General features: G+C 35.2%; 1 protein-coding gene across 6 annotated transcripts in view; it reads left to right on the forward strand.

Annotated features, from left to right (window-relative positions):
* Window positions 1–27,892, forward strand: part of LOC108974855 (synaptosomal-associated protein 25) — a gene marked incomplete at its 3' end in the record, with an annotated part of 72,495 nt that overhangs the window by 3,563 nt on the left and 41,040 nt on the right. For 3 of the 6 annotated variants that reach the window (XM_018942949.1, XM_018942950.1, XM_018942951.1), the window contains 1 exon segment: window positions 21,806–21,905. In XM_018942949.1, coding sequence (XP_018798494.1) covers window positions 21,807–21,905 — 99 coding nt within the window. 6 annotated transcript variants of the gene reach the window in all.

Below are 27,892 nucleotides of genomic sequence, written 5' to 3' on the forward strand. Positions count from 1 at the left end.
TAACCATATTTCGGGCCCCGGCGAAGTCGATCAGCCTCAACCCATTTGGGGATGTTTCCTCGTGGAGGCTGAATTTGCCGACCGTAGTGCCAAAGACACCTTCTTTGCCCACCCTGGCGTTAAAGTCGCCAACCACGATTTTGACATCGTGGCGGGGGCAGCTCTCATAAGTGCTTTCCACGCACTCATAAAAAGCATCTTTGGTCACATCGTCCTTCTCTTCCGTCGGGGCGTGGGCGCAAATCAGYGATATGTTGAAGAACCTTGCTTTGATCCGGATTGTGGCTAGACGTTCATTCACCGGGGTGAATGATAGTACTCGGCGATGGAGTCTCTCTCCCACCACGAATCCCACACCAAACTTGCGCTCCTTTATATGGCCACTGTAGTAAATGCCACAAGGACCTACTCGTATCTGTCCTTGTCCCGTCCATCGCATTTCTTGGACGGCGGTGATGTCAGCCTTTATTTTTACGAGGACATCAACTAACTGGGCAGCGGCACCTTCCCAATTAAGGRACCGGACATTTCAGGTGCATGCCCTCAATTCGTAGTCCTTATTTCGTTTGCCATAGTCGTCACCAAAAGTGGGGTCTCTCATCCGAGGCTGTTGTTGCGTTGTCATTGGGGTGGTTTTTTTACGTGGTCATAAAACCCAGCGCACAACCCTATGCAGGGAATGTTTCGCCTTCTCACTTTAGCTCACCTTCAAACGGATGTTCATAGGCTACCCAGAGGATACTTGGTCAAGGACCGGAAATCGTGAGCTGCTTGAGTCATATGTAAAAGAATCGTTTCTGGCCATTCCCAAGTGAATGGCGATCAGAAAACTTTCCTCACTTGCGTGAACTTCTACACATGACTCTATCCTCCATATAATCCACCAAAAACTACCATCACTGAAATTTTTGAATAACATACATATGTATGGTAAACATGCGGATGCTTTATCAAATTAGATATTCATGAATAAATAAACACATTTTTAATAAAAACAACATTCGCGAGACTTTTTGAGCTAACCTCGTATCCTTGCTGAAGCACCATTTAACCGTAAAGGAACACAAGTTTTTCTGTGGCATATTTCCCGGCCCGATCAAACATTTTTGTGAGATAATCACAAGGATTCGATAATGCTATATTGTACAGTACAATGTGCAACGCGCTAATGATATAATTCAGCGATGCAATGTATAATGACGCATATTTACCGATTAGGCGTTCGAGTTCATAAAATCCAAGTGTATTCGATTTACTTCACACATATATGTATAATTATWGAACTGCAGGATGATACTGTCGAATTGACAGCGACTGTCTCTCGCAATGCTCCAATACTAATGATCACAAAAAATAATTTGTGATCGAATTATGCTGTCAGTTTCGGCAGAGCAAGAGACATTTGTTTTGTTTGATGTACCAGGTAAAATTCATAGAACATTTCGCTACTTCTTGATGAGATATGATCTAAAATGGTATCGCATTGCTCATTGCATTAAGTTCATTAGATGTGACACATGTTGTTTGCGATATCAAGAAAACTGTGAACTATAATGTGGGTAAAGGAAGTTCGAAGAGAATATTTCTTTAGCCCCCATATACTTTACAGAAAAATTTTAAAACTTTCGGTTGACTTTGTACTTCAATATCTGAGTCATCTCAATTATTAGTGGGCGAACTTTTCTTCTAACAAAGCATCTCTGTGCTTGAATTTGATAAAATCGGATCTAAACTTGTTCTAGCCCCCATATAACTAATATCAGGTTTATAAAACCATCCTATTTAAATGAAATTATAGTGAAAATATTCTGACATTCTTATTATTATGAAATTTTAACCGCACACATTATTTTTCAAAAATAGATATATGTATTCACAAATTTAAACAAATACAAACATCATAACCACATTCTCTTTTAATCATCTATTTAACTGACAATTTCGGAGTCAATAGATACATTCTTTTTATTTCAAAACGACAGATATTTTTTACAACATCATTCTGTTAATTTTAGGAAAACTTTTTCATTATTAAAGTGTTTACTTTTTGTTTATCGTTTACATGCTATATGAGAGTAATACGTCACATGAACTTTTGTAGTGCAATTTCTGTTTGTAACAATTGTCACAGTCTAAAAAGTAACAGTAAATACTTGTTGTAATTTGAATTCTAACATTCTTGGGAATAGATCATCTGGAATTTTAAGTTTTCTAATTTTGAAGATGTTGAGTGGATCGACGAAAATTACGAGAATTATGTAGTAAATATACCCAAAAGCGATTTGCAAAAATTGCTCCTATCAAAAATTTTATTAAGAATCCATTGACTGAATGTTTAAATGATTAGTCATGTTAAGTTTACAATTTCAATCCTCTTTTTTGTTCCGAAACATGACACCTGTAGTCGAGACTGATGTTTAAAATATATTTACATTTATATTTGAATTCAAAGTTATATTCTTATTTTGTTATATGCTACGAATGCAAAATTGTAGAAAAAGAAATAAAATAAGATCCAGAACAGAACGCTACGATTTGTTACTAGGTGAGAGGTGTCAAAAACTGTGATAAATTGCGTAATATAATACTTGAACGAAACCCTATATGAATTTTTAACAAAGCGTTTAATTTTTAGAAAAAAATTTTTTTTTTTGGAATAGATAAAAAGAAAAAAAAATTCGCAAATGTTGAGGATTTTACGTATACTCGCGCTTTTGATAAATCAATAGTACCTTGTGCCTAAAATGGTCAAAATCGGGCCATTTCTGACCATATTCATATTCGAATGTACATACATACATATCATATATCATATATGTACAAGTAAACCTCCTACAACGCGTTTTTGCTCCAACGCGGTTCCCAACATGCGGAAATTTTCTTACAACGSTACTCCTACAACGCGATTTTTACGATTTTTTTTTTAATATTTACTATTTTAATTTGAAAAAGGTTATCTTGCCCAAATAAAATTCCTTGCATTTTGTTCATACTTTGATGCCTATCTTATTTACAGTATTGCCTCTCTACCCTCGAACATGTGTTTACAAAGTGACAAGCGAAGACGTAAATTAAAAAATAGGGGTTCCCTGCGGTTCTAACATTATATAACGATTTATGCTACTTTCATTTGGTGTAATAATTTTTTTGGTAGTTTGTTGTCGGCATTGCAAATAAAAGCATCAATCTAAAGCTTGTAAATTTTTTTTTTTAAATACTCAGTTAATTCCAGTTAAATTATAAAAAAATTGTGAAATACTTGTTGTTTTTTTCGAAAAAGACTTTTGATAAAATTATTTTAAGGAGAATAAGTAAGTTTCTTTTAAGCTTTATTTATATGTACATATGTAACTTTATTTAAATGCAAATAAATTTTTAAATGTAGCCACAAAGATGTCAAATGAAAAAAATAAACGCCGTTAAAATAAAAATTTTCGTCCATTGAATTAAAAATACAAATTTTGGATCGACTTCAAAATCAAGAGATAATAAGTGATATTGCCAGACATTTTAACTTAAATGAGTCAACAATAAGAACTATCACACAAAACGAACAAAAAGTTAGAAGTTCGGTAGCATCTGGGTCCTCTGTAGTCGCGAAAGTAACTGCTCGTCCTAGTCCGCAGATAATGGAGAAAATGGAGCAATCGCTTAGGGTGTGGATAGAAGACACGACAAAAAAAAAACGAATGCCCTTAGATAGGAATGTAATTAAGCATAAAGCTCTAAAAATATTTAATTGTTTCAAGGAAACAGGACAATCGTCAATCGATGAAGATAATCATCAATTCGTAGCTAGTAATGGATGGTTTGGAAAATTCAAAAAAAGACATGCACTTCACAATTTAAAAATGCAGGAGAAAGTGCATCCGCAGACGCAGATGCAGCAGAAAAATATCCAGTAGAGTTCGATAAAATTATAAAAGAAAATAAAAGAACCTGAACAAACGTTCAACGCAGATGAGACAGGCTTGTGGTGGAAAAAAATGCCTTCAAGAACTTTTATTTCGAAAACGAAAAAAGAGCTCCTGGCTTTAAAGTTTCGAAAGATATGATGGCCCAGACGTAGAAAATGATCTAAAAAAAAATAACTTTTAAATGATGCGCCATCGCATTCGACTGATTTAAATCTTCCTAATGTTCAAATCGAATTTTTACCGCCCAACACCACATCGCTATTTAGATCAGGGCATAATAGCAGCATTSAAAGCTTACTACATTCGGAAGTCCTTTGAGTTTATATTAGAGATGGAGCCAGCAAATATTGCGGACAAAGAAGTCTGGAAATAATTTACTATTTTAAATTCCATTGAAATTGTTCATACGTCACTTAAAGAAATTCAGCCTTCACCATTAAAAGCTTGGTGGAAAGCCCTAATACCGGAAATAGACGTTCAGGGCAATGTTTCTACACCAAKAGAAGATGAATATAAGAACATAGTGAGATTGGCGCATGCATTAGAAGGTGTTGGATTTAATGAAATAGCAATGGCTGATATTCGAGAATTAATTGCGGACGACGAAATAAACGAAGCAGATTTAGTGACAACGAAAAATGAAGAATCAGTTGAAGGTAGCTCTGGCGATCTTTTCGGCAAAGCAGTTGAAAGAATACATTTTGGAGAACGACCCTTTAAGCGACAGAGCAGAAATATTTAAACGAAATCTTCAAAACAATTAGGTCCATATCAAGAAATTTATAAAGATTTGCGAAATAAGAGCAAACAAACTACAATGCATGATCTTTTCAAACCAATAATCGTCGAAAGAATGCCCGAAACGAACAAAATGCTCAAAACGTTCAAAAACGAAACAAATCACACTAAGTGATGAGAAGGAGTAGAAAGTTATCGTTCTATTTTGGTTTTAATTTATTAAATCTTTAAGCTTGAATATTTTACGTAGAATCGAAATATTATTTTGTTTTGTTTTTGTTTAAATAAATGGGATGTTATTAAATTACATAATATGTATCTTATGACTCAACAAATAAATACACAAAAATATATTAAGCACATATTTTTACTATACAAATTCCAACATTTTATTAAACAATTGTTTTTCATTGGAACCAAACTCTGATTTTTGTATGGAGTTAGTGTCTCCTATAACGCGGAACCTATTCACCTCGTTTATCTGTACATATGTAGGTTTGATCTTGTCCCTTTTTAAGCATATCAAACGATAAGTGACTGAAAATTGCAAATGATATAGTCCATACATAAATCTAAAGAAATTTTTCAAATTTTCCACTCAAAATAGTGGTTTCAAGAATGGTCATTAGTTTTTATATATAATATTGTAAGTACAGGTGAACTAATTAAATCTGTCAACAGCTCATTGATGTAGCAATGCATAATTAGTTATAGTACTATATATACATAATTATGTCGGCAGTCCGGAAAAATATTTTTTATTAAATCATCTWTGGTTAATTCATATTGTAATAAATTTTTGGGGGTCAAATATATTGTGTAATTGTATATGTAGGTACAATTGAATTTTACCTTTGACAATGTCAAACAATTTGTTGGAGTAGATGTGATTGTCAGATAGTGTTTTTTGAAATCACCAAACTGTAGCAGTAAAGCACCACCGAAAAGTCCAGTATTACCTTTAACCTTGTACGGGAATCGTTCTTTTGCGTTTGTTTGCAAAACACGATGATTGTTAGTAGAATCGATTTTCATACCAGATCACAATTTTTCATTCTTTTTCAAAACTAAGAACAGTAAGAAAGAGGTTACATCGAATTGTTGCTCGAAAGTAACGAGCAGTTTGATCTTATTTCTGTGGCTAATGTACTCTCCTGACTTTATATACTTACATACCTAAGAACACAGTTCAAGAAACAAATCATGTAGGGTGCGTTCGAGCTTTACCATCATAAAAATCATAAATTGAATATATCTCTGAAATGTATGGGAAGGAAAAATTAACAACCCCGTAAATAATATTACAATAAAATTGACAACAAAGTTTATTTGTCGATTTTCTGGTCAAGAAATGTTTCAAAGAAAATATTCCATATTCCTCTGATTTTTGGTTAAGTCAATCTCGGCTAAGTAGTACTCCACTTAAATAAAAATCATCCCTCTTAACCGCCTAAATCTTGCATATCAAGCTTTGTACATATTTTTAAATACATAGAAATTATTGTTTTAAGTACGACTCGCTTAAGTATCCGCACTCTCTTATGTGGCATATTACATTTTGTTTTAACAACCCACAAAAATCTGTACATATTTTYGATTGTGGCACATAACCGGGATTGACTGTATTTGTCAAGGAATGTAAAAAATATTTCGCAATTCTGAAATATCTTTACGTGACTCGCAATAATCTACGTCGAAATGTATGCAAGCTCACACATAAAAATACATATTTATGCTGGCTTAATGGCGAAGCTATTATWGGGGCAAGAAAAGCGGTGATAATCGGCGTCGAATCGTGAATTTTTTTCGCCACAGCTTGGACCTTCTACCAACAACTCAATATTGTGGCGCTTTGTCGTCGAGAAGTTCGTCCATTGGCTGTTCGCGACAAAGAAGATTTTGTATGAAACAATGGGTGTATATACTTACAAACAAAGATGTGTGTAAACAAATTTAAAAACATTATGCGAATGATTCTTTCAAATTTGTTTACATGAAGCATGAAAATACTCAATGCCCCTCCATGTTAAATTTTGGTGAAATCCGCTAATAATTTTTTGTGGTGATATCATCTAATAGAAACGAGTGCACCTCCCAATAATACACGTTTTCTGTTATTGCATTTTAAGTGTATGTTTGTATTATCGGTGCGAAAATGTACTTCGAACAAAGAGCCGATAKTAAATTTTGTTTTAAAATTGGTAAAACTTTTAACGAAACATTTCAATTGGTGAAACAAGTTTATGGTGGTGATTGGCTATTTCGAAGCGAAGTACACGAGTGGTTTCAACATTTTCAAAGTGGTCGTAAATAAATGGCGGTCAACATGTGGGCCAATAAAAATCCGTGATCACCGTAAATTCCATCGAAACTGTGAGTGAATTCATCAAAATCAGCTAAAATTATCATTAAAATTCATGGAAATGGAATCGAATATCTCCAAAACATCGATTTATCGTATGTTGACTCTAATGCTCTAAGCTATCCGGACATAGTCGTCTTGTAGCAACTGGATGCGAGAGCATAAACCCTTCGCAAAACCTTTCTCTCGAAAACTCGCAATGTCGACTCATCGGTTGTTGTCATCGTCCAAGCCTCTGCACCATATAGCAGAAGGGAATAATGAGTGACTTATAGAATATGGTTTTTGTTCGTCGAGACAGGACTTTACTTCTCAATTGCCTGCTCAGTCCGATGRAGTACCTGTTGGCAAGTGTTATCTAGCAGTGGATTTCGAGGCTGACATTGTTGGTGGTATTTACACAGGTTAAAAGAGAGGTGAAGTTATCTACGACTTCAAACTTATGATTGTCAACAGTGACGTGAGAGCCAAGTTTGTTTGTTTGATGGCAGGAGATATTTCGTCTTGCTCTCGTTCACTGGCAGACCCACTTGCTTTGCTCCTTGTCCAGTCATGAGAAAGCGGAACTAACATCGCGGGTTTGAACCGATGATATCATCGGCACTCACCAGCAGCTGCATACTCTTATAAAAGATTGTACCTGCTCGATTGAGTTCTGCAGCTCGAATTATTTTCTCCAACAACAGATTGAAGAAGTCGCACAATAGGCAGTCGCCTTGCCTGATACCTCGTTTGGTTTGTTTGTTGACGGTCGGCTTTAATCTTTCACACAATACGCTCGATAGAACTTTATACGCGTTGTTTAGAAGGCTTATCTTACGGTTGTTGGCAGAAATTGTGGGACCCTTCTTTTGTGGATTGCGCAGAGTACACTTAAATTCCAATCGTTGGACATGCTTTCGTCCGACCATATTTTATAAAGAAGCTGATGAATGCTCCTGTTTAGTTCGTCGCCGCTATCGTCATCGATTGGGGAATCGGGTTCGCCTCTCCTTCCGCTATACTTTCACTGCCATTCAGCAGGCAAGAGTAGGCTCTGGTCGTGAAACCTTTTGTTAGTTGCCGAATTTGTTTAGAATTTTTAAGCACTACCCCTGTCGGCCAGCTTCTCAAGCTCTTCATACTCACGCATTTAGGCCTCTTTTTTTTCTGCCTGCAAATGCGACTCGCTTCCCTCTTCAACGCTCTTCTTTTGCATTTTCCGAAAACCAATGGTTTAGATTGCAGCTTTACGTAAGGACTTTGAAATGCCGTCCCACAGTTCCCTTCTACCGATTTTTTGACGAATGCTCTCAGAGAGCAGGAGTGCAAGCCAATAATCATACCCCGACTTTAAAGTCGCGAAGCACAATTTTGATATCGTACGGTGGGTAACTCTCATAGGTGCTGGTAGCTCTCTTTGGTCACATCGTCTTTCTGTTCTGTCGGGSCGTGGGAGCAAATCAGCGATATGTTGAAGAACTTCGCTTTGATGCGGATTGTGGCTTGACGTTCATTCACCGGAGTGAATGACAGTACTCAGCGACGGCGCCTCTCTCTGTCATATGGACCTACTCGCCTCAGTCCTTGTCCCGCCCATCGCATTTCTTGGACGGCGGTGATATCAGCATTCATTCTAACGAGGACATCAATCAGCTGGGCTGCAGCTCCTTCCCAATTAAGGGACCGGACATACCAGGTGCATGACCTCAAATCATAATCCTTATTTCGTTTGTAATGGTCGTCACTAAAACTAGGGTATCTCATCCGAGGCTTTCGATTAGTTTTCATTGGTATTGTTTTTTACGTGTCGAGTCCCAAACAGAGCGCACAACCCGGTTTAGGGATGTTCTTAGGCTACTCGGAGGATACTTGATCAAAGACCAAAAGTCGTGCGCTGCTTGAGTTTCTGGCCACTCCCAAGTGAATGGCGATCAGAGAACTTTCCTCACTTGCGTGAATTTCTGCACATGACTCCATCCTCCATATTAAGGATATATAAAAACCGCTCTATCCCGTAATCATTCAATTGTTCTGCTCTATCATTAAGAATAAGAAAGAAAGAAAGGATTTACATTTTTTTTGCTTAAACTTAATATACATAGTGAATTCTCGTTTTGTTAAAAAAAAGGCTTCATAAAGGAAATATGAATAACATTAACTATTTGTCATTCCTGACGATAATGGCAATAGTGATCGATTAAAAAGTGATGACCGCCAATTTCCATCACAAATAACTTCTGCCCCAACACAATTGGTACCAAGACTTATTAAAAGATATCATGAGTTATAGTGTGTATAATGATACCAACTGGTGATTCAAACCGAGAAACAGGTCATCCGCAGTGAAACTTCAAAACTCTAAATTCGAAAAGTGTTCCATTGTCAATAAATAACAGCATTCAATGTTCGTTCAGAGAGATAAAAGCTTACAATTGTGCTAATTTCAGTCATTACGCGATTAATTGTCCTGAACTACAGAAAAAACCAAGGTGTACTAAATGCCATTGTACGACACATAAAACAGACGAGTGTCCTGAAAAGAAAAACGTGAAAGTAAATTAAATCCCGGATAGTGAAATAAATACAATGCTAAAAATTTATGATAATAAAATCGAACATGCTGGTAGTCAATGTTGACCTTATTTCTAAAAATGTACTTCTCGGTAAAGATGTACTATGTGTTTCATATAAGCAATTTCTAATAGAAAGCGATGGATATCGTGTTCAACAAATACGTCAAATTAATTTCATTGAACGTTTGAATAAAAGCGAAAACGAACATTTTGAAAACATAATGTATGAATCAGAGATAATGAGATCCCCAACTCCTCTCTCAATGGAAGTGAGAGAGCAATTGCTAAACGTCAAAACCTACCGAACTTTGACAGTTGACTGGATTGAGTAGGTTTTGATGTTTTGCAATTGGAATGACTGGAACGGTCAGATTGAAATTATACCAAAAATATATGTGAACGGAGGAATTTATTGCCGCCGTTAAAGATCGCTAATAAAAATTTTAAATAATTGGGGTATTCACAACCTGTCTTTTTACACTTGTTTAAAAAAAATTGTTGTTGGATTACATACAAAAAAGAGTTTACACATTTACAATTCTCAATACTATGTTTTCGAATCGTTATAAATTATAACTTTAAGATACATGTGAAAACCCTAATTTTTATTTAAACAATTGTAAAAATTTAAAATTTTACGACTTTACGATGCTTTAAGGCAGGTTGTGAACGCACCAAATGAAAATCAAAGAAAATGCGAAATTTTAATATATATTTTGTAATTTGATGCATAATAGAATTAATTTTCTATTACAAATGATTAAAAACACTTATTAATTTAGAACTAACAGGCTTAATTCACCTTATTAAATATTGAAATATCGAAAGTCAGTTGTTTTAATATACCACAAAATCATAACAAAAGAATTAAGTAGTTTCGCCATAGATTAAAAGTCCAATATATAATATCTTGCAATCGTAATAAATGTTGGTTGWTTTAATTTCAATGCCTAAAAACTTTTATTTTGTTCAATCTGGCCATAATGGAAAATGTTATAAAAAACGCTTATTTTGGAGCGCTCTCACACTTGAATAAGTTTGGCATCCCATTATCCCTGGTATGAATACCGTGGACTTTTCGCCAACAGTTTCGAAAATATTTTACATCGTCAAAGTAGTCGCTTACATGSAATGCCAAATAATACAGCTCTAAAGGCTGGCACATTGTAGAGGTCTGCCATGACCAAGCAGGACATACAGCGCTAGAAATGAGAAAGTACGTTAAAAACTATATAGAAGCATGTATTAAGTGCTGTTATCGGAAACAACGCCCAGCTAAACCGAAGTTATTACGGATTTTGATTCTATCAAGCCAATTCCGTTTCATCGTATTCATCTGGACCATATGTGTCCATTTATACAGAGTAAACAGGGAAATTCCTACGTATAAGCCATATCTGACGCATTCAGAAAACTTTTAATTTTTAAAGCCGATAAACGTCAAATAGTCATTCAAAACTAACCATCGAACAGGTGAATCTAAAAAACTTGAGCCTAAGTTTCGAGGACCATACGTTGTTCAAAAAGTTCTAGGTAATGATCGCTATTTGTTGGAAGATATCCTAGGGTACCAAATAACAAACAAGAAATTTTGTTCCGTCTACGCATGACACAGAATGAAGCCTTTTGTGGAAAAACGTAAGTCTTCTATCTTGATGAATACCAAGATAAGTTACTTCATTCGCTTGCGGTACTAAAATTATGTTCATTTTTACTGCCGGACACATTTTTGGTCTAAGCGAAAATGTAACATGCTTACACTTTTGTTCATTCACATTTATACGCCAGTTGGCTAAACATTCTTCGACAGAACTCAAATATTCCGCTGATACTTTTGATGCTATAATGTGGTATTTGTTACGGCTCACTAAAGCTGTGTCATCCACAAAAGTTGAAGTCAATATGTTATTAGCTGTATAGAGTTGGTTGTAAAATGCTGCTCTGTAGTACACCAGCCCTCATCTGTCTTTGATCAGATATGGAACTTCCCACTTTTACCATAAATTTACTATTTTTTAAATAAGATGTTTTATACAATTCTAAAGGTAGAATATTTTTAATCTTATAGAAAAGGCTCTCCTGCCACACCTTAACAAACACTTGAACAACGTCTATTTCGTTAGTAATTCTATTTACTTATCCTGTCGTGCTATGTTATTATTTTCATGGAGGAAAGGACTCCTCTTCGATAGTAACACTCTTACAAATATTTTAGAAAGACAGGGTAGAATACTGATTGGTCTGTATGAAAACGGCTGTGTTAAGTCTTTCCCAGGTATATCTATCAATATAATCTGCGACGTTTTCAATGAATTAGTATCCGATATTAAGAATTGCATTAAAGAGAAAGAGCACCGTTATGACAATATTTTGTAACTCAATTAGCATTTTTGGGGTAATATTATCATGTCCTGTCGACTTTTTTGCGTTAAGTTCTTTTATTATTCCAATAATGTTGGGTAAGCTGGACAGCTCAAAGTTGTTTTTTGCGTAACTAGGTTGAAATACGTTAGCTAGGTGATTTCCAAAACGATTAGCCTTTTCCTCGTCACTTCAAGCCCAATTTCCACCCATGKCTATTAGAAGCATGTTGGAGTCAGTTGGTGGCTTCATGGCCTTTGGGCTTTTCAAAGGGAATTTTGCTTGCTGGAATTTGGACACAGCTTCTTTATATACATTTCAGTGTTGAATTCTTCCTCACGTGGTCATGTGGTATTGTGTCATACAGTGGGATAGGTTGAAAATCATAGTGTGGTTTCTCAACGGAGAGTTTGCGGTGGAGCTGATATTTTAAATTGTAAATTGTAAATCATTTTTTTTAGTTGGTTAAAATTTGGCATCAATTCTATTTTGAACATTGGTTGTGGGACTTTGTTCCTGTTAAAAATATTTACTACTGATTAATTGCTAAAGCCACCTTCACCTAATGCTTCTTTAACATCGTTAGAGCCTACCGAATACTCTTACTGACAACAACTGGGTAAGAGTAGTATTCTTGTTATTATTTGATACAAATTTTAAGACATGCATGAAACTTTTTTCAGTGTACATATGTTTGAAATTTTGTTTCATCTACTATATATTATTTTTTTTTCAAGTGCACAATGTGAAAATTATTTGTGCTTATTATATTGCTTATTTTGGAAACAAGCGCACGCTTACGCAAATAGATTGGAAGGAATTTGGCCATCACGACTATAGTGGTACCTTTTACATCATCGTTAGGCTCTTTGCTCAGTAAGGCAAATCTGTTGCCATCAAAAATTTGTGGCTTTTTACCATTTGGCGTACATGGTAGAAATTTTTTGGTATTGACCGCTGTTTAGTAAGACTCGATTTCCTTTTCACATTAATGTAGCGATCAATACCAGTCTGAACTGATGGCCCTTTTTTGCTTGGTACAGTCTCTCCTTGCATTTTGTTTTTGTTTGGTTAGGTAGCTGTTCACAAAAAAGTCGGTGTGAGTCGTGGCGTTGTCGTGGTGCAACATCCAATCGGCTGCGATGTCTTTTCGGATTCTGTTAACTCTTCTCTTGAGGACTTCTCCCTAAAACTTGGCGTTGATGGATTGTCCAGGAATAAATTCATACTCGACGATGCCTTTGATGTCAAAAAAGACAATAAACATCGTTTTCACTTTGGATTTGTTCACTCTTCCCTTTTTTGAACGAGGAGACGCTCGGTCCTCCAAAAAGGACTGGTGACACCACTTCTTGCTAAAACAACATCTGAATAAGACGGCTTCATCATATGAAACGTCTCTGTCGCAGATTTACCGAGTTTCACATATAATCACGTACCCCTGATTTAATGAACGCTGAATTTTCGGCTTGCATCACTCACAGAAACATGTCGAGCGAAAATGTTTGTCCTGACTCTCCAGGTGCTCGGAGACAACTGACCAGCCGCTCGTTCGTTAGTTAGGTACGCCCTACAATAATCCAGTCGGTGCGCGCACACTCCGATGTACAGTCGCGGTCGAAGAAAATCAGTATTATTATTTTTCGGACAAACTATATATTATTTTAATATATATTTTTTTAATATTATATTAATTCGCTTAATATCGTATTACAGTTTTATTATTTTACAAGCAAAGATGTGCTTAGTTACAAAGAATCACTTGTAAAACAACACACATTTTAATTTAATTTTTATTTACCTCTAACTAACGCTACATATCTTTAGAAATATTGTAGATTAATATGCAAAGAACTACACACTCTGGTTATTTATACTCGTATGTATACAAATGTGTGCGTTTTTCGTTTATATATATAAAACATTTAACTAACAAACGTTGAACCCATCAGTCTACTATGAACAAAAAATAGTCAAATTTTCTTTATAATTTTAAAATTCTTTATTTATTCTTCAAAATTTATGTCGTCCCACTCAAAATTCACGTCTAACGCCTTCAATGAACTTAAAACGGATCGTTTGAGTTTGCTGAATAGCCTGAACTCACACGGAGCTGAATCAGGCGAATACTATGGTTGCGACCCGATATTGTTTGAAAATTTGGCGAAAATCTCACTAAGAACCTATGCATGCGACGGTGCATTACCGTTTGCAAAAACCGAGAGTTGTTGGCCCATAATTTCGACTTCTTTTTACAAATTGCTTTGCGATGAATAATACTCAAGTAGTAATCCTTGTTAAAAGTTGGCCACTTGGAAAGAATTCGGAGTGCACCTTACCACGGTAATCGAACATTGGTGGTTTCATCTTCGGATCACCTTTTTTCAAGATATTTAGCCGACTGATTTTCTATTTCCGGTCGAAAAGCATTGTTTCACAGACGTCAACGCGATGTTTGTTTTTAGTGATGCTTCAAAAACGTTTTCACTGACCCTTCCGATATTCTAACGATGCCACATTGATTCTCAAGCACCAAACTCTTTATTTTTTGTATTTTATTTTATTGAGCATTGATGTTGATTGCCGTCCTGGATGTTGCTCGTCGTGAAGGCGCTTTCGACCTTCTTTGAATAATTTGTACCTATCAAAAATACTTGCTTGCTACATACAATTATCACCTTTTCCAACAATTTGAATGTTTTGGCACGAGAAATGGGACTCCGCACACAAAATTTATGAGACTTCCTTGTTGAATAATTTCACTTATTGTTAAAACTTTATTCATTACTTTATTTTTTTTTTCACGAATCATTATATGGAATGAGTAAAAGTCCATGGAGGTTGCTTTTTTACTTGCGCTCGTTAGAAGGATATCAATGGGTACTGATGACAACAACTGATGAGTCGACGTTGCGAGTTTTCGAGAGGAAAGTTCTGCGAAAGATTTATGGTCCTTTGCGCGTAGGCCACGGCGAGTATTCGATGGAACGATGAGCTGTACGAGATATATGGCGACATTGACATAGTTCAGCGAATTAAAAGACAACGGCTACACTGGCTAGGTCATGTTGTCCGAATGGACGAAAACACTCCAGCTCTGAAAGTATTCGGCGCTGTACCAGCCGGGGGAAGCAGAGGAAGAGAAAGACCTCCACTCCGTTGGAAGGACCAGGTGGAGAAGGACCTGACTACGCTTGGAATATCCAATTGGCGCCACGTAGCGAAAAGAAGAAACGACTGGCGCGCTGTTGCTAACTCGGCTATAATCGCCTAAGCGGTGTCTACGCCAGTTATGAAGAAGAAGAAGAAGAGATGTACTTTGAAACAAATAACAAAGTGCATTATACCCGAGGCAGACATGTAGTCATAGTAAAGATATGGTATTCTGTTTACCGTGCCAGCCATGACCGGGTAAAAAACTAGTGCATCAGTAGGTAGATTGCCATAGGCCACATGAAGATTCTACCCACCTTTTCCCCTCACACGTACGTATACATATCATACATCTCTGTTGCGCTCATTCAGCAGTGTTATATAAAAAAGTATATCTGTTCTGCTCTAATATCCCCAATCGACGATTGATGCAGGGTTGCATTTTCTCTTTTTAAATAGCTGATGCAGGGTTGAATTTTTTGTTTCCTCTTTTTAATATTTCTTAAAATTTCAAACAAAACTTTTTATTGTTAAACATTTTTATTTTATTTTATGTTTTACATATTTACATAAAATTTATTATAATTTATATAAATAAAAATATATTTAATGTAAAAAAATAATTAATATTTGAAAAAGATTTATTAAAGAAAAATATTATTAACACCTGAAAATAAAACACAAATACCTGGAATAAAATAAAGATTATTAAACCCTGAAAATAAATAATAATTACATTGATTTTGTTATATCCAAAGATAAAGAAAGATTAATTATATAAAATCATAATAAATCTGAAAGAAAAAGTTAATATTATCTGAAAATATAATATATTAAATACAAATAGAATTTACTCTGAAAGCAAARATTAATTAAATAAAAATAGTGATAAAATCTGAAAAGAAAGAATAATTGAATAAAAATGATAATAACATCTGAAAGAAAAGGTAAATATTATTTGATAATTTAAAATATAAAACAAACATTTGTTTTCACATATTATATTGCATTGTGCAGGCCGCCTTAAACGCACAAAATACATACATATGTATGTACATATTTATTTTTGCGTATTATATTGGACCGCGCAGTCCAATTTCAAACAACACACACTTTTTCACATGCTTAAAAATTGATATTTGCTGCTTCTGATGACATTGCTGCTGCTGCTGCAGCTATTTCCAATTCATTACGATTTCCAATGCTATAAAAACAAACGAAGTAATTATTTGCAAATTATTAAACAAAAAACAAAAAAAAAAAAATTTTATTACTTACCTTTTTGACATTCTTGTTGTACGAGCCTCCTTTACGATGGTACGGTCACGAATGACATGCGGCTTTCAATCGTTTTTTTTATGACCCTTTTTATACTCTCGCAACAAAGTTGCTAAGGAGAGTATTATAGTTTTGTTCACATAACGGTTGTTTGTAAGTTCTAAAACTAAAAGAGTCAGATATAGGGTTATATATACCAAAGTGATCAGGGTGACGAATAGAGTTGAAATCCGGATGTCTGTCTGTCCGTCCGTCCGTGCAAGCTGTAACTTGAGTAAAAATTGGGATATCATGATCAAACTTGGTACACGTATTTCTTGGCTCCATAAGAAGGTTAAGTTCGAAGATGGGAAAAATCGGCATACTGAGAAGCCCACAAAATGGCGATAACCGAAAACCTATAAAGTGTCATAACTAAGCCATAAATAAAGATATTAAAGTGAAATTTGGTACAAAGGATCGCATTAGAGAGTGGCATATTTGCACGTAATTTTTTTTGGAAAAGTTTTCGTGGCCCCGCCCCCTACTAAGTTTTTTGTACATATCTCGGAAACTACTATAGCTATGTCAACCAAACTCTATAGAGTCGCTTCCTTTAGGCATTTCCATATACAGTTCAAAAATGGAAGAAATAGGATAATAACCACGCCCACCTCCCGTACAAAGGTTTTGTTGAAAATCACTAAAAGTGCGTTAACTGACTAACAAAAAACGTCAAAAACACTAAATTTTACGGAAGAAATGGCAGAAGGAAGCTGCACTCATTGTTTTTTAAAAATTGAAAATGATCGTGGCGTCGCCCACTTATGGACCAAAACCCATATCTCAGGAACTACTTGACCGTCTTCAATTAAATTCGGTACATAATATTTTCTTAAAACCCTGATGACATGTACGAAATATGGGTGAAATCTTCTTCGCCTTCTTTCAATGTAACGCTATTTTGAATTCCATCTGATGCCTTATAATATATACATTAGGAACCAATGATGATAGCGGAATAAAACTTTACACAAATACGGTATTTGATGCGAGAGTATAAAATGTTCGGTGACACCCGAACTTAGCCCTTACTTAGTMCTTACTTGTTTTAGCTGTGTTTATACAAATACCACAATGAAACATCAGATTATTGTTACCAGTAAAATACTATTACATTGCTCATATGGTAGTTTGCTAGTATTTGGTGACACATATATGGTGTTTGTACCATATACAGGTATTAAACAAAAACTATACTGCTTGAAGCGCTAACTTCGGGTGCAACCGAAAATTTTATTCTCTTGCAACTTGCAAATATCAAAGCCAGGGAAATCCTTTAAGGTGCAAAACGTCAACCAGAGGATCAGAGTCCAAGCAATTATTCAATGTATTAAAAACTCCCCTGCCGATTATTTGGTAACAAAATTGTACACTTACAAGCTTTTGACTTTGTAACGTGATTATATAAGTGTTTCGTTCTATGTTTAATTAATTTCTATTTATATCCTGAATAGGGTATAATAAGTTGACAACGATGTTTGTGACACTCAAAAGGAAATTTCGGTAAACCTATGAAATTTATAAATTTAATTGATTTGTATGGCGTATAACAATGTGAGTAGCAAATTATTTCAGAATTAGTACACAGCGTTATGAGGCAACGGGTAAGATATGGATCTAGAGTTTCCAATGACACAAAAAAGCCCCTATTGTATTCTACGAAAAATATAAATTTAGGAATGAAGAATTTGGAAATGCCATTTTTAAAGATGAGAAATTGTTCAATTTGGATAGACCAGACGGTCTTCATAGGATTTGGAGGGACTTACGACATAAAAGACAGACCTGTTACGAGCGAAATAAATATTCTGATATACATTGATTTGCCGAGCATTGCGAGAGTTTTTCGATTTTATTTACTTTCAACGCATTGTGATACCATTAATCAGCATAAACATGCCATAATTGAGATATGGGACAGAAGTTATCTAGCAACCTATAGAAACTATTTAACTATATGCTTCGCAGGCTGAATCTATTGAATCCATGAATGAAACCGCATTCCATATTGACAATATTTTTAACTTTTTAATTTTTCAAATTTTAATGCAATTGTTTAATGTAATGTATAAACTATACTTTCCATTTTTCTTTTAGCGATAATTATTATATATTACTAAAAAATTTTTAAAACTTTTATATGATTTATATTTAACTAGAGGACCATTCCACGCTTTGCTGTGGCTAATATATACATACTTATAGATGGTTCTATTAATAGCATTTATATGATTAATCAACTTTTTTAAAAAGATATGTAAACAAATTTTTGAAACTGAGGATCTATTAGTAGGTTCAAGCAACTTGTTTAAATTTTCATAAAATGGATCACAAAGCTTTGCGTGTATCTATAAAGCGTTGCCTTTTGGGGAAAAAATACTGTTGAATTTGGGCTTTGCACCACGGAAATCAACCTTTGTAAAGAGATTTACTAAGTTGAAAAGGAGCGAAATTGCACCGAAGAGGCGAAAGCTTTGTGCAAAGTGGGTGCCACGCAAGTTCATAATGGAACAAAAGCAACGAATTGCTGATTCTGAGAAGTGATTAAGTACTCTTTAATCGTAAGAAACCGAATTTTTGCGTCGGTGTATATTAATAGAAACATGACTACATCATTTCACACTGGGGTCCAAACGACAGTTAGCCTAGTGGACGGCACATGATGAACCAGTCTTCAAGCATGGAAAGACGAAAAAGTCGACTGGCTAGGTTATGGCATGGGTCCTTTGGGATGCACGTGGTATAATATTCATCGGCTGATTACTGAGCCAGCACACTGCGCTCATGGTTGAAGTTCTATTTTACTATTAGCTTGTTTTGTTTTTGAGGAAGGATTATTTTTGCTTCGAAAATATTTCTGTAAATCTCAAATTACTATATAATAGACATTTTTTATCAACACTGTTCAGAGCAATAATCATTATAACCCATATACTAAGTATACTTGCATGCGAAAATTAGTGTTCTCCCGCATTGGCACTGTGTTGATATTTTTTTACTAATTTCTTTCTTTCTTCGAGTAATGGAATTTTCATTTTTGAACACATGTTAATAATTTGAAATAAATGTTTGGTATTTATGATATGATTCAACTTTTAATATAAAGAGATAAAGAGATAAAAAGTATATCCGTTCCCTGGATTTAAGCTACCTCCGCACCAATTTTCAGCCAAATCAGTTCAGCTGTTCTTGAGTTATATGAAAATGGTGTAACTAACACAACTTTCTTTTATATATACATTAAGGTGGAGCGATAATTTATGGAGATTTTGATACATAAAACAAACATGCAAAATATCAAACAGCTGGCTTAATGTTTTGAGGTGCTCCAGTACAGTGAAATATTTAAATAAAACAAAAAAATTGAATTCTAAGCATTTATTACGAAAAATATTCTCATACATGACTTAAAATACTATTGAAATATAAAACTGTTTTTTTTTGTACTGAAATGAGGCAATCGTTGACGTGATAGCAATCTTGTCCTAATGAAACCATCTCGTTTATTTTCCCCACATACTGCACTCGATGCTTTTGTTAGAGTGTGACATGGAAAATCTGTAATATTCTGATATGTACCAAGACCGTTTTTGACAATGACTTTCAAGATTTCATCAGACATATTAACATTTAAAGTTAGAGGTGGCTCAGTTATATCACAGTCTTGTCACATAATAATCTCAGTGTAATCTTTGGCATCGAAATTGTATTTTCGAAGTCTTCGATCATTCTCTGACCTTGCTTGTACAATCCTTCGATATGCAAGAGCTCTTATAATCTCTCTGTCATCACCAAGCATGGCAATGAGAAGATTTTCTGGGAGACTGATTGCTTTCACATCGGAATTCAAATAACTACTTAGGCTTGCCATATGTTTTTACATTACATTTTTTTCTAAACCACATTGGTCCTTAAACTTTCATAACGTACGTGGCTAATACAACTAGCTTTTCTTTTGAGTCAGTTTTAGTGGCATACAATGTTAGAATTTTTTTTGATTTTTGGTCGAGTAAGAAACTTACTTCCTCCTTGTCAACACGACACCCATTTAAACAGCTACAATTTCTGGTATCTTTACATTTGCAGCTGCAGAAATCAGATAATCTATGGGACTCTGATATAAATGTTCTAATCTTTTCTTGGTATTTTATGTTGGTTTGACGGCCTTGATATGGTTTCATTAAGTTCCTGTATTTGGCGTGGTAGGAACGAATCAGCCAGTTGTAAAATTTGATGTAACAAACTTTACTCTACTTCAAATTTAAGAATATACAGAATTAACAGATGGCAATCAGTTGCTTACTTAAATCTACCGTTATTTGGATATCCATATTGTTGGCCTAGGATTGTGTAAAGTGAGTGCCTGGGAAAATTAGCATAACATATGGAATGTGGGTAGTTTTGGAGTGTGGAATAAGGAATGTGAAATTAAAGTGCGGAACGAGCTATGTTATTAAAATAAGATTAGAGAGTGATATGTATCTTTTAAGATCATTTATAAAAGGTGCAAATTGCACAATTTGAACCGATTATGGCGCGTTTCAATATCTTGATATTTTTTTCATACATTTATAAAAGGATCAACATCCCACAACAACTATGCCTACTTCTTATAAAAGGGTGATCTATTTTGAGGTTCCCCACTTAAAAAAAAAAAACACAGAAACTTCAAATTTATTGGAGAATATTTATTATCAYTGGAAAGGCCATTCTTCGGCATTTATTTTTTAAGGCTATTTCTTTCAAATGTTGGCACGCGTGATGTTTTTCTCCAAGACCTAAATCGAAACAGGATTGCCCGCATAGACTTTAAACTAATCACGGGCCCACAAACTACACCAAACCGGTTTTTTTTAATGAAATGGCAGCTCTTTAACCTCTTCAGGTTGCCTTTCAACATACACATTGCGTCAGAAGTAGGCCTCATCCCAGAACAAAATTTAGTTTGAAAGTGTCGGATCTTCTTGAAATATTTCAAGAGCCCATAAAGAGACGCGATGTCTCTTGGGAAGGTCGAGCGTCAGTTCTTGCACTAGCTGTTTTTGTATGATTTCAATGTAAGATTTCTACGTAAAATGCACCAAGTCGATCCATACAACACTCCCAGTTGCTGCGATTGGCGCCCAATCGACTTAGCTCTGGCTATATTTTCTTCACTGTCAATAATGAATGCAAGGTGATGGTGTTGCAAATAGTACGTTCATATGTTGTGTGAAGCGCGCATTTATTGTTAAATACAATATAAAGCTTTGTAAAACCTCAAAGTATTTCCACGCTTGTGAATCTTGCAAATCACTGAAGTATAATAATTCGGTTACAATAGAGATTAGCTTTTGCATATTGGTATTCGTGTTTTAATTTGTGATTATTAACAATTGTACTTATTTATTTACGTACAGAATGCCATCTGTTGACACCTCAAGCGAAGGGCCCGCTCCTCAAGTGCCCAAGACCGAATTGGAAGAATTACAAATAAAAGCAAATAGTGTTGCAGATGAGGTAAGTGATTTAATAAATATATATAATATATAAAACTTGTATTATGTTTTTTTCTTAGATTATAGGATTTACAATCAGTTAAAATTCCGTATACTTTGTTTTCATTACATTTTAATATAGACTTAAATGGTTTTTTTTTAATTTTCTCTCTTACTTTTACTACTCGTATAATTAATTTTTCACAATTATCGTTTTGAGTGGTTTGTAAGTTTACAATATAAATGGTATTATTTCTATTGGTTGCAATACCAACATTAGGCAAATTCTAAAGCTGAGAGGTGAGAAAATTCCAAGTCAGAGTGATGGTACTAGGTYAGTATAGTAAAATCCTCAAAGGGTTTGGCATTCGTATGTGTCAGTTTTTTTATGACCTTTTAAATTTTTTCCTTATCTTTCTTATGGAAAACCATGGGTTCCTTATGGAAAACCATTTGAAATAAGGAAACAATTTAAAAGGTCATAAAAAAAAAAACTGACACATACGAACGCCAAACCATTTGAGGGTACTATACTGACCTAGTACCATCACCCAGACTTGGAATTTCCCACCCCCCAGATTAGCTGTTGTACTGTGTTATTTGTTATTATCTCAAAATCATTATGATCCGGATTTCCGGCTAACCATTTCCAAGGTGTTCCAATAACTTTAATTGATCTTTTAGTTCTTTTGTTTGTTCATAACTGTTTTATGTAAATGATTTCTAATATTTTCGGCTTCCAGGGATAGGAATGAATAAAAAGCATGGGTATGATTGATTGACGATTTCATGGTAACTTCTAATTTGTTAACGAGATTTTAATACTCCTTTTGGTCTATGTGATGAATAATTTTAAATTTTCCTAATTGCAATTTTGCGATTAGCTTTTATTAATTAATTGTCTTGTCCTATTGGGATGATTAACATATTCGAATAGATGAAATTTGTTCTTTATTAGGCTTTTACGGACAACTTTTCCTGTTTCAGTTATGATTGTACTAGTTTTATTTTATTGCACTATTTCTTTTCTGTATMTAACTGACAACTTGTTGCCTAATCGCTTATTGATTTTTACATAGATTATTTCTATTATCAAATATGACTTGAATGGTGGTTTTCCTTTTTTATGAAAATAAATGTCTGCTTCTTCTTTCTTTTTTAATAATTCTCTATTGGTTCCTTGAATAACTCTTTGGATGTCGATCATATTTACTCTCTTTTCATATTTTGCATTGTGAGGTGATATGTTTAATTTTTGCTGTCATCTGTGGAAAATAAAAAATTCCGTAATAGTTGCAAATTATTCTCTTAGTCGTTCCTCTGAGCTCTTAAATGTTCTTTTATAATTTCGTTCTCCTGATCTTAATAATTCTCTGTTCTGGATTACTAATTTTCTAGCTTAACAACCGTGATGCTTAAAATGTAATATATTGTTTGCAGCTTGCCTTAAATGTCATAAGTAGTTTTAAATGCAATTCGTAACTGAACCGTTGAGATAACGTTTAAATATCTGACATTTTTCGTTATTAAACTCTTTTCTCTAATTGTATATCTATGATAGGTTGGGTGATTGATTTGAAATTTATATAGGAAGTTTCTCCAAACGAAAGAATTAATTGTTTCTTAAAACGGTTTACCGGAGCTTCGGTAAATTGTATTAATTTTAGTGATGAATTTTTAGGACTATGTTGGGTAGCAGACATTGAATTTATTTGAGAATTAATCGGTGGCTTTAACAAGGCATCGGCAACTTTATTAGTGATACCTAGTTTAAATTTTAATTCATAATTATACTCTTCAAGCATTTCTTTCCATCTTTTAAATTTGCTATTTGTGTTCTTGTTACTTAAAGCGTAGGTCGGCTGATGGTCTGTAATAACTTTTTCGGAACCATATAAAAAATTTCTGAATTATTAAGAGCCCATATTATGGCGAGCATTTTTTCACTCTTATTAAGCGTTCGGGAAATGAACCCGATTAGATAATTTAGCATAACATTTTGTGACGTTAAGGAACGTTTTAATTTATTAAAAGCTTCGACTGCTTTTGTGTCAACGTGAATTAACTTTTTACTAGACATATTCTTGGCCATGCGCCCCTCCTCCTCTCTGAGATGCGCTGTCAGGGGGTTAGCGAGTTTCGTATAAATTTTTATAAAGCATCTATAGAAACTGCTCATGCCAAAAAAAGACCAAAGGTCTTTAAGAGTTTTTGGGATAGGAAACAAATTTCATATTTATTGCTTTAATTTTAGTCGGGTTTGTTCTTATTTCATGAGTGGATATTAGAAAGCTTAAAAAATTCGCTTTTGTAGAGTTGAACCTTCATTTAAGAATTTTGGAATGTCTAAAAAATAGGAATTTAGTAATTCTATTATCGCTTGTCTTACATTCAACGTAAGGTAAGGAACCACTGGTTATTCCAATAATATGTACTTCTGTAGGATCAGTATCGTCCATATTGTAATCATATTCGTATTCTGAATGATTTGGATATTCTCCTAGATATTATTCATAATTATACTCTTCTTCTCCATTGTTGTATTTTTGATTCCATTCTAAAAATCAACAATGTCAAATTCATCGTTTCKTTGAAATTTTGTAGGATTTTATTTTTGTAATAATACTGGAGGAGGTCGTTTTCCTAAATTTTTATTATTTTAGACATTTCAAAATAGCTTCCCAGTTTAAAAGGGTATCTTAAGATTCTAAAATATTATCGGTTCCTTCGACTATCTTATTTCTTATCACATTTAAAATGGCAAAGTACCTAAGAGTGCTTTTAATTGATTTATAACTATTTGGTTGCCAAATATCTCCCCTCCTCCTTTTTCTCTTTTGAATTTCGCGGCTAATCAAAAATCATGGAAAACATCGTGTAAGATTGGCATGTGTCATCTCGTGACATCGCCCAGAAGATGGAAGTTAGTCACCAAACCATTTTAAACCATCTGGAGAATGCTGGATAAACAAAAAAAGTTTGATGTTTGGGTGCCGCATGATTTGATACAAAAAAAAAAAAAACTTCTGGACCAAATCAACGCCTGCGATATACTGCTGAAACGGAACGAACTCGACCCATTTTTAAAGCGGATGGTGACTGGAGACGAAAAATGGATCTCATACGACAACGTCAAGCGAAAACGGTCGTGGTCGAAGGCCGGTGAATCGTCCCAAACAGTGGCCAAGCCGGGGTTGACGGCCAGGAAGATTTTTCTGTGTGTTTGGTGGGATTGGAAGGGAATCATCCACTATGAGCTGGCCAGACGCTTAATTCTACCATCTACTGCAAACAACTGGACAGCTTGAAGCGCCCATAACTGGCCGACAGGAAGGGTGTAGTGTTCCACCAGGACAACGCCAGACCACAGTTGATGACTCGTCGAAGCTACGGGAACTCAGATGGGAGGTTTTATAGCATCCACCATATACATAGCGCCAAGTGATTATCACTTGTTGAACGTCCGAAATCTTATCTGACTTGTTAAGATTAATTGGATTTCTGTCATCTATAATAAGATCAACTCCTGTTGGTAACTCCTTCGGATTTATTATTGCTTAAACTGTGCTTTTACATTCTTTTTGAACAATTCTGTTGACGATTTCTGTGCTAAATACCTCTAATTCAGGTGTGGCATTACCGATTTGTAAGTTTTAAGGGGTTGAAGAAGTATTTTTTATCGTTTTGACGGGGTGGATTTGAAATTTGGAAGTAGGTCTTATTATATTTTTGTTCGGTTTTTGTTTTTCTAGTAGGATTTAATGCTCATTATTATTTTGTCTTATTTTTTTTACATTCTTAACTTGCAGTAAAACCAAATTTAACCTATGCTCCTCCATCTACGGTTGTCCATTTTGACTGTCCTTAGTCTACTGGGATCTACACACCTTGTATTATGGGTTAAATGACGAAACGGAGTTTTAAACGAATAAAAACGATATAAAACAACTTTCAGAATTAATGTTGGTCACCACTTATAAATAGACTTGTATAATTTTTTTTCTAAGCTAGCGAAAGCGGAAGCAATTTATTGAGTTTATCTTCAGAACTGATTATCAAAGTTCAAAAATAATTTTATTAGAGGTGTGTTTTGCAACAGCGCTGCTGCGGCAAAGCAAGGTGTCAGCAATTTTTCCCGTTGGCGCAGTCCGTAAAGCCTTTGGTCATCAAAAATGACTTTGCACATATGGGTCATTATTTATGGAGTTTATTTAGCGTTAACCTACACTCCTAACCTACAAACCTGTAATTTGACACCGGGGATCTCCTACCGCCGGTGTGAAAATGGATGACATCGGAAGATGACCCAGCTCCCTCCCCGTATAACGGAACTGTTCAAGACTACACTATAAATCAATAACTAATTACGATAAAGACATTCAATTTTATCCCCTATATTGAATCAGTGGGCCTTATGGAAGCCGGTGTGAAAACTGGACGATGGGCACAATATCGCCCACTTTTTGGTGAAATCACATGGTGATTTCGACTAAATTTAGTACGTAGCATTCTTCTTATATTCCTATCTATCTATCTTGACTATCTCACATATAACACAATTTTCAATTCYAATAAATTCTTTCACTTTCCAGTACAAAAATTCAGAAGAAATTAATAAAGGGGGCCAAAATTTGGTTCTAATAATTATTTTCAAATATTCCATCTTATGACTTAAACTCCTCAAGCCCCTAGGTACCGAATACGTTGGAGTATTTAAAGTTGAATTTTGACCGACAAAATCGGTCAAAGTGTGAGATATAGTTGCAATAGCAATTCTGTGTATTAAAAATTGGTTGAATCGGGTCCCAGAGGCCTCATATGCTTTATATAAAGATTTTCTAACTTCCAGGTGATTTTATGCTGCATACATATATCGGCCAATATTTTAGTTATATCAATGAAAATTACAGGAAAGAGTCATGTGTAGAAGTTCACCCAAGTGAGGAAAGTTCTTTAATTGCCATTCACTTGGGAGTGGCCAGAAACGATTCTCTACGATTTCCGATCCTAGACCAATTATCCTCTGCGTTGCCAAAAAAATACTACTTGAAAGCGAGCTAAAGTGACAAGGTGAAACATCCCCTACACAAGGTTGTGCGCTTTCGGATGCGTCACGTAAAAAAACACTGACAATTAAAATTAATCGACAGCCTCGCAACAGAAACCCCCTTATGACGACGACCATGGCAAACGAATTAAGAATTACCGTTTGAGGGCATGCTCTTGTAATATCCGGTCCCTTAATTGGAAAGCTGCCCCTGCCAAGCTGGTTGATGTCTTCGTTAGACTGAAGGCTGATCACCGCGATCCAAGAAATGCGATGGACAAGACAAGGTCTGAGGCGAGTAGGTCCTTGTTGCATTTTCTACAGTGCTCATATAAAGGAGTGCAAAATTGCTGTGGGATTCGTGGTGGGAGAGAGACTTCCGAGTACTGTCATTCACGCCGGTGAATGGCCAGATGGCCCACAATCCTCATCAAAGTGAAGTTCTTCAACAACTTGCTGAATTGCCGCCAGGACGATGTGACCAAAGATGCCTTCTATGAGCATTTGGAGCGCACTTATTAAAGCTGCCTCTGACATGATGTCATAATCGTGCTTGGCGACTTTAACGCCAAGGTGGTCAAAGAAAGTATTTTCAGCACAACAGCCGGTAAATTCAGCCTCCGTGCGTCAAAAAACATTTGAAAGTTCGACGTTGAGAAGCTGCAATCACAACAGAGAGCCGAATAATTTCCTACTTGGCTTGCACCACTGCTCAACCGAAACCATTGGTTTTCGGAAAATCGACGACGATGGAGGAGATGTTTCATTGCCTGACCATGAAGAAAATGGTATAGTAATTACTCGTCTGAAGGAAAACAAAGCGGCGGGAGGCGATGGATTGTCGGCCGAGCTATTCAAACACGGCGGTGAAGAACTGATAAGGAGTTTGCATCAGCTTCTTTCTGAAATATAGTCGGACGAAAGACCACGTCACTGTTGGCGATCATTACTTCGAAGTTGTA

Source organism: Bactrocera latifrons, unplaced genomic scaffold (genome assembly GCF_001853355.1).
Source record: "Bactrocera latifrons isolate USDA-ARS-PBARC rearing strain unplaced genomic scaffold, ASM185335v1 scaffold_592, whole genome shotgun sequence".
Classification (NCBI taxonomy): Eukaryota; Metazoa; Arthropoda; class Insecta; order Diptera; family Tephritidae; genus Bactrocera; species Bactrocera latifrons.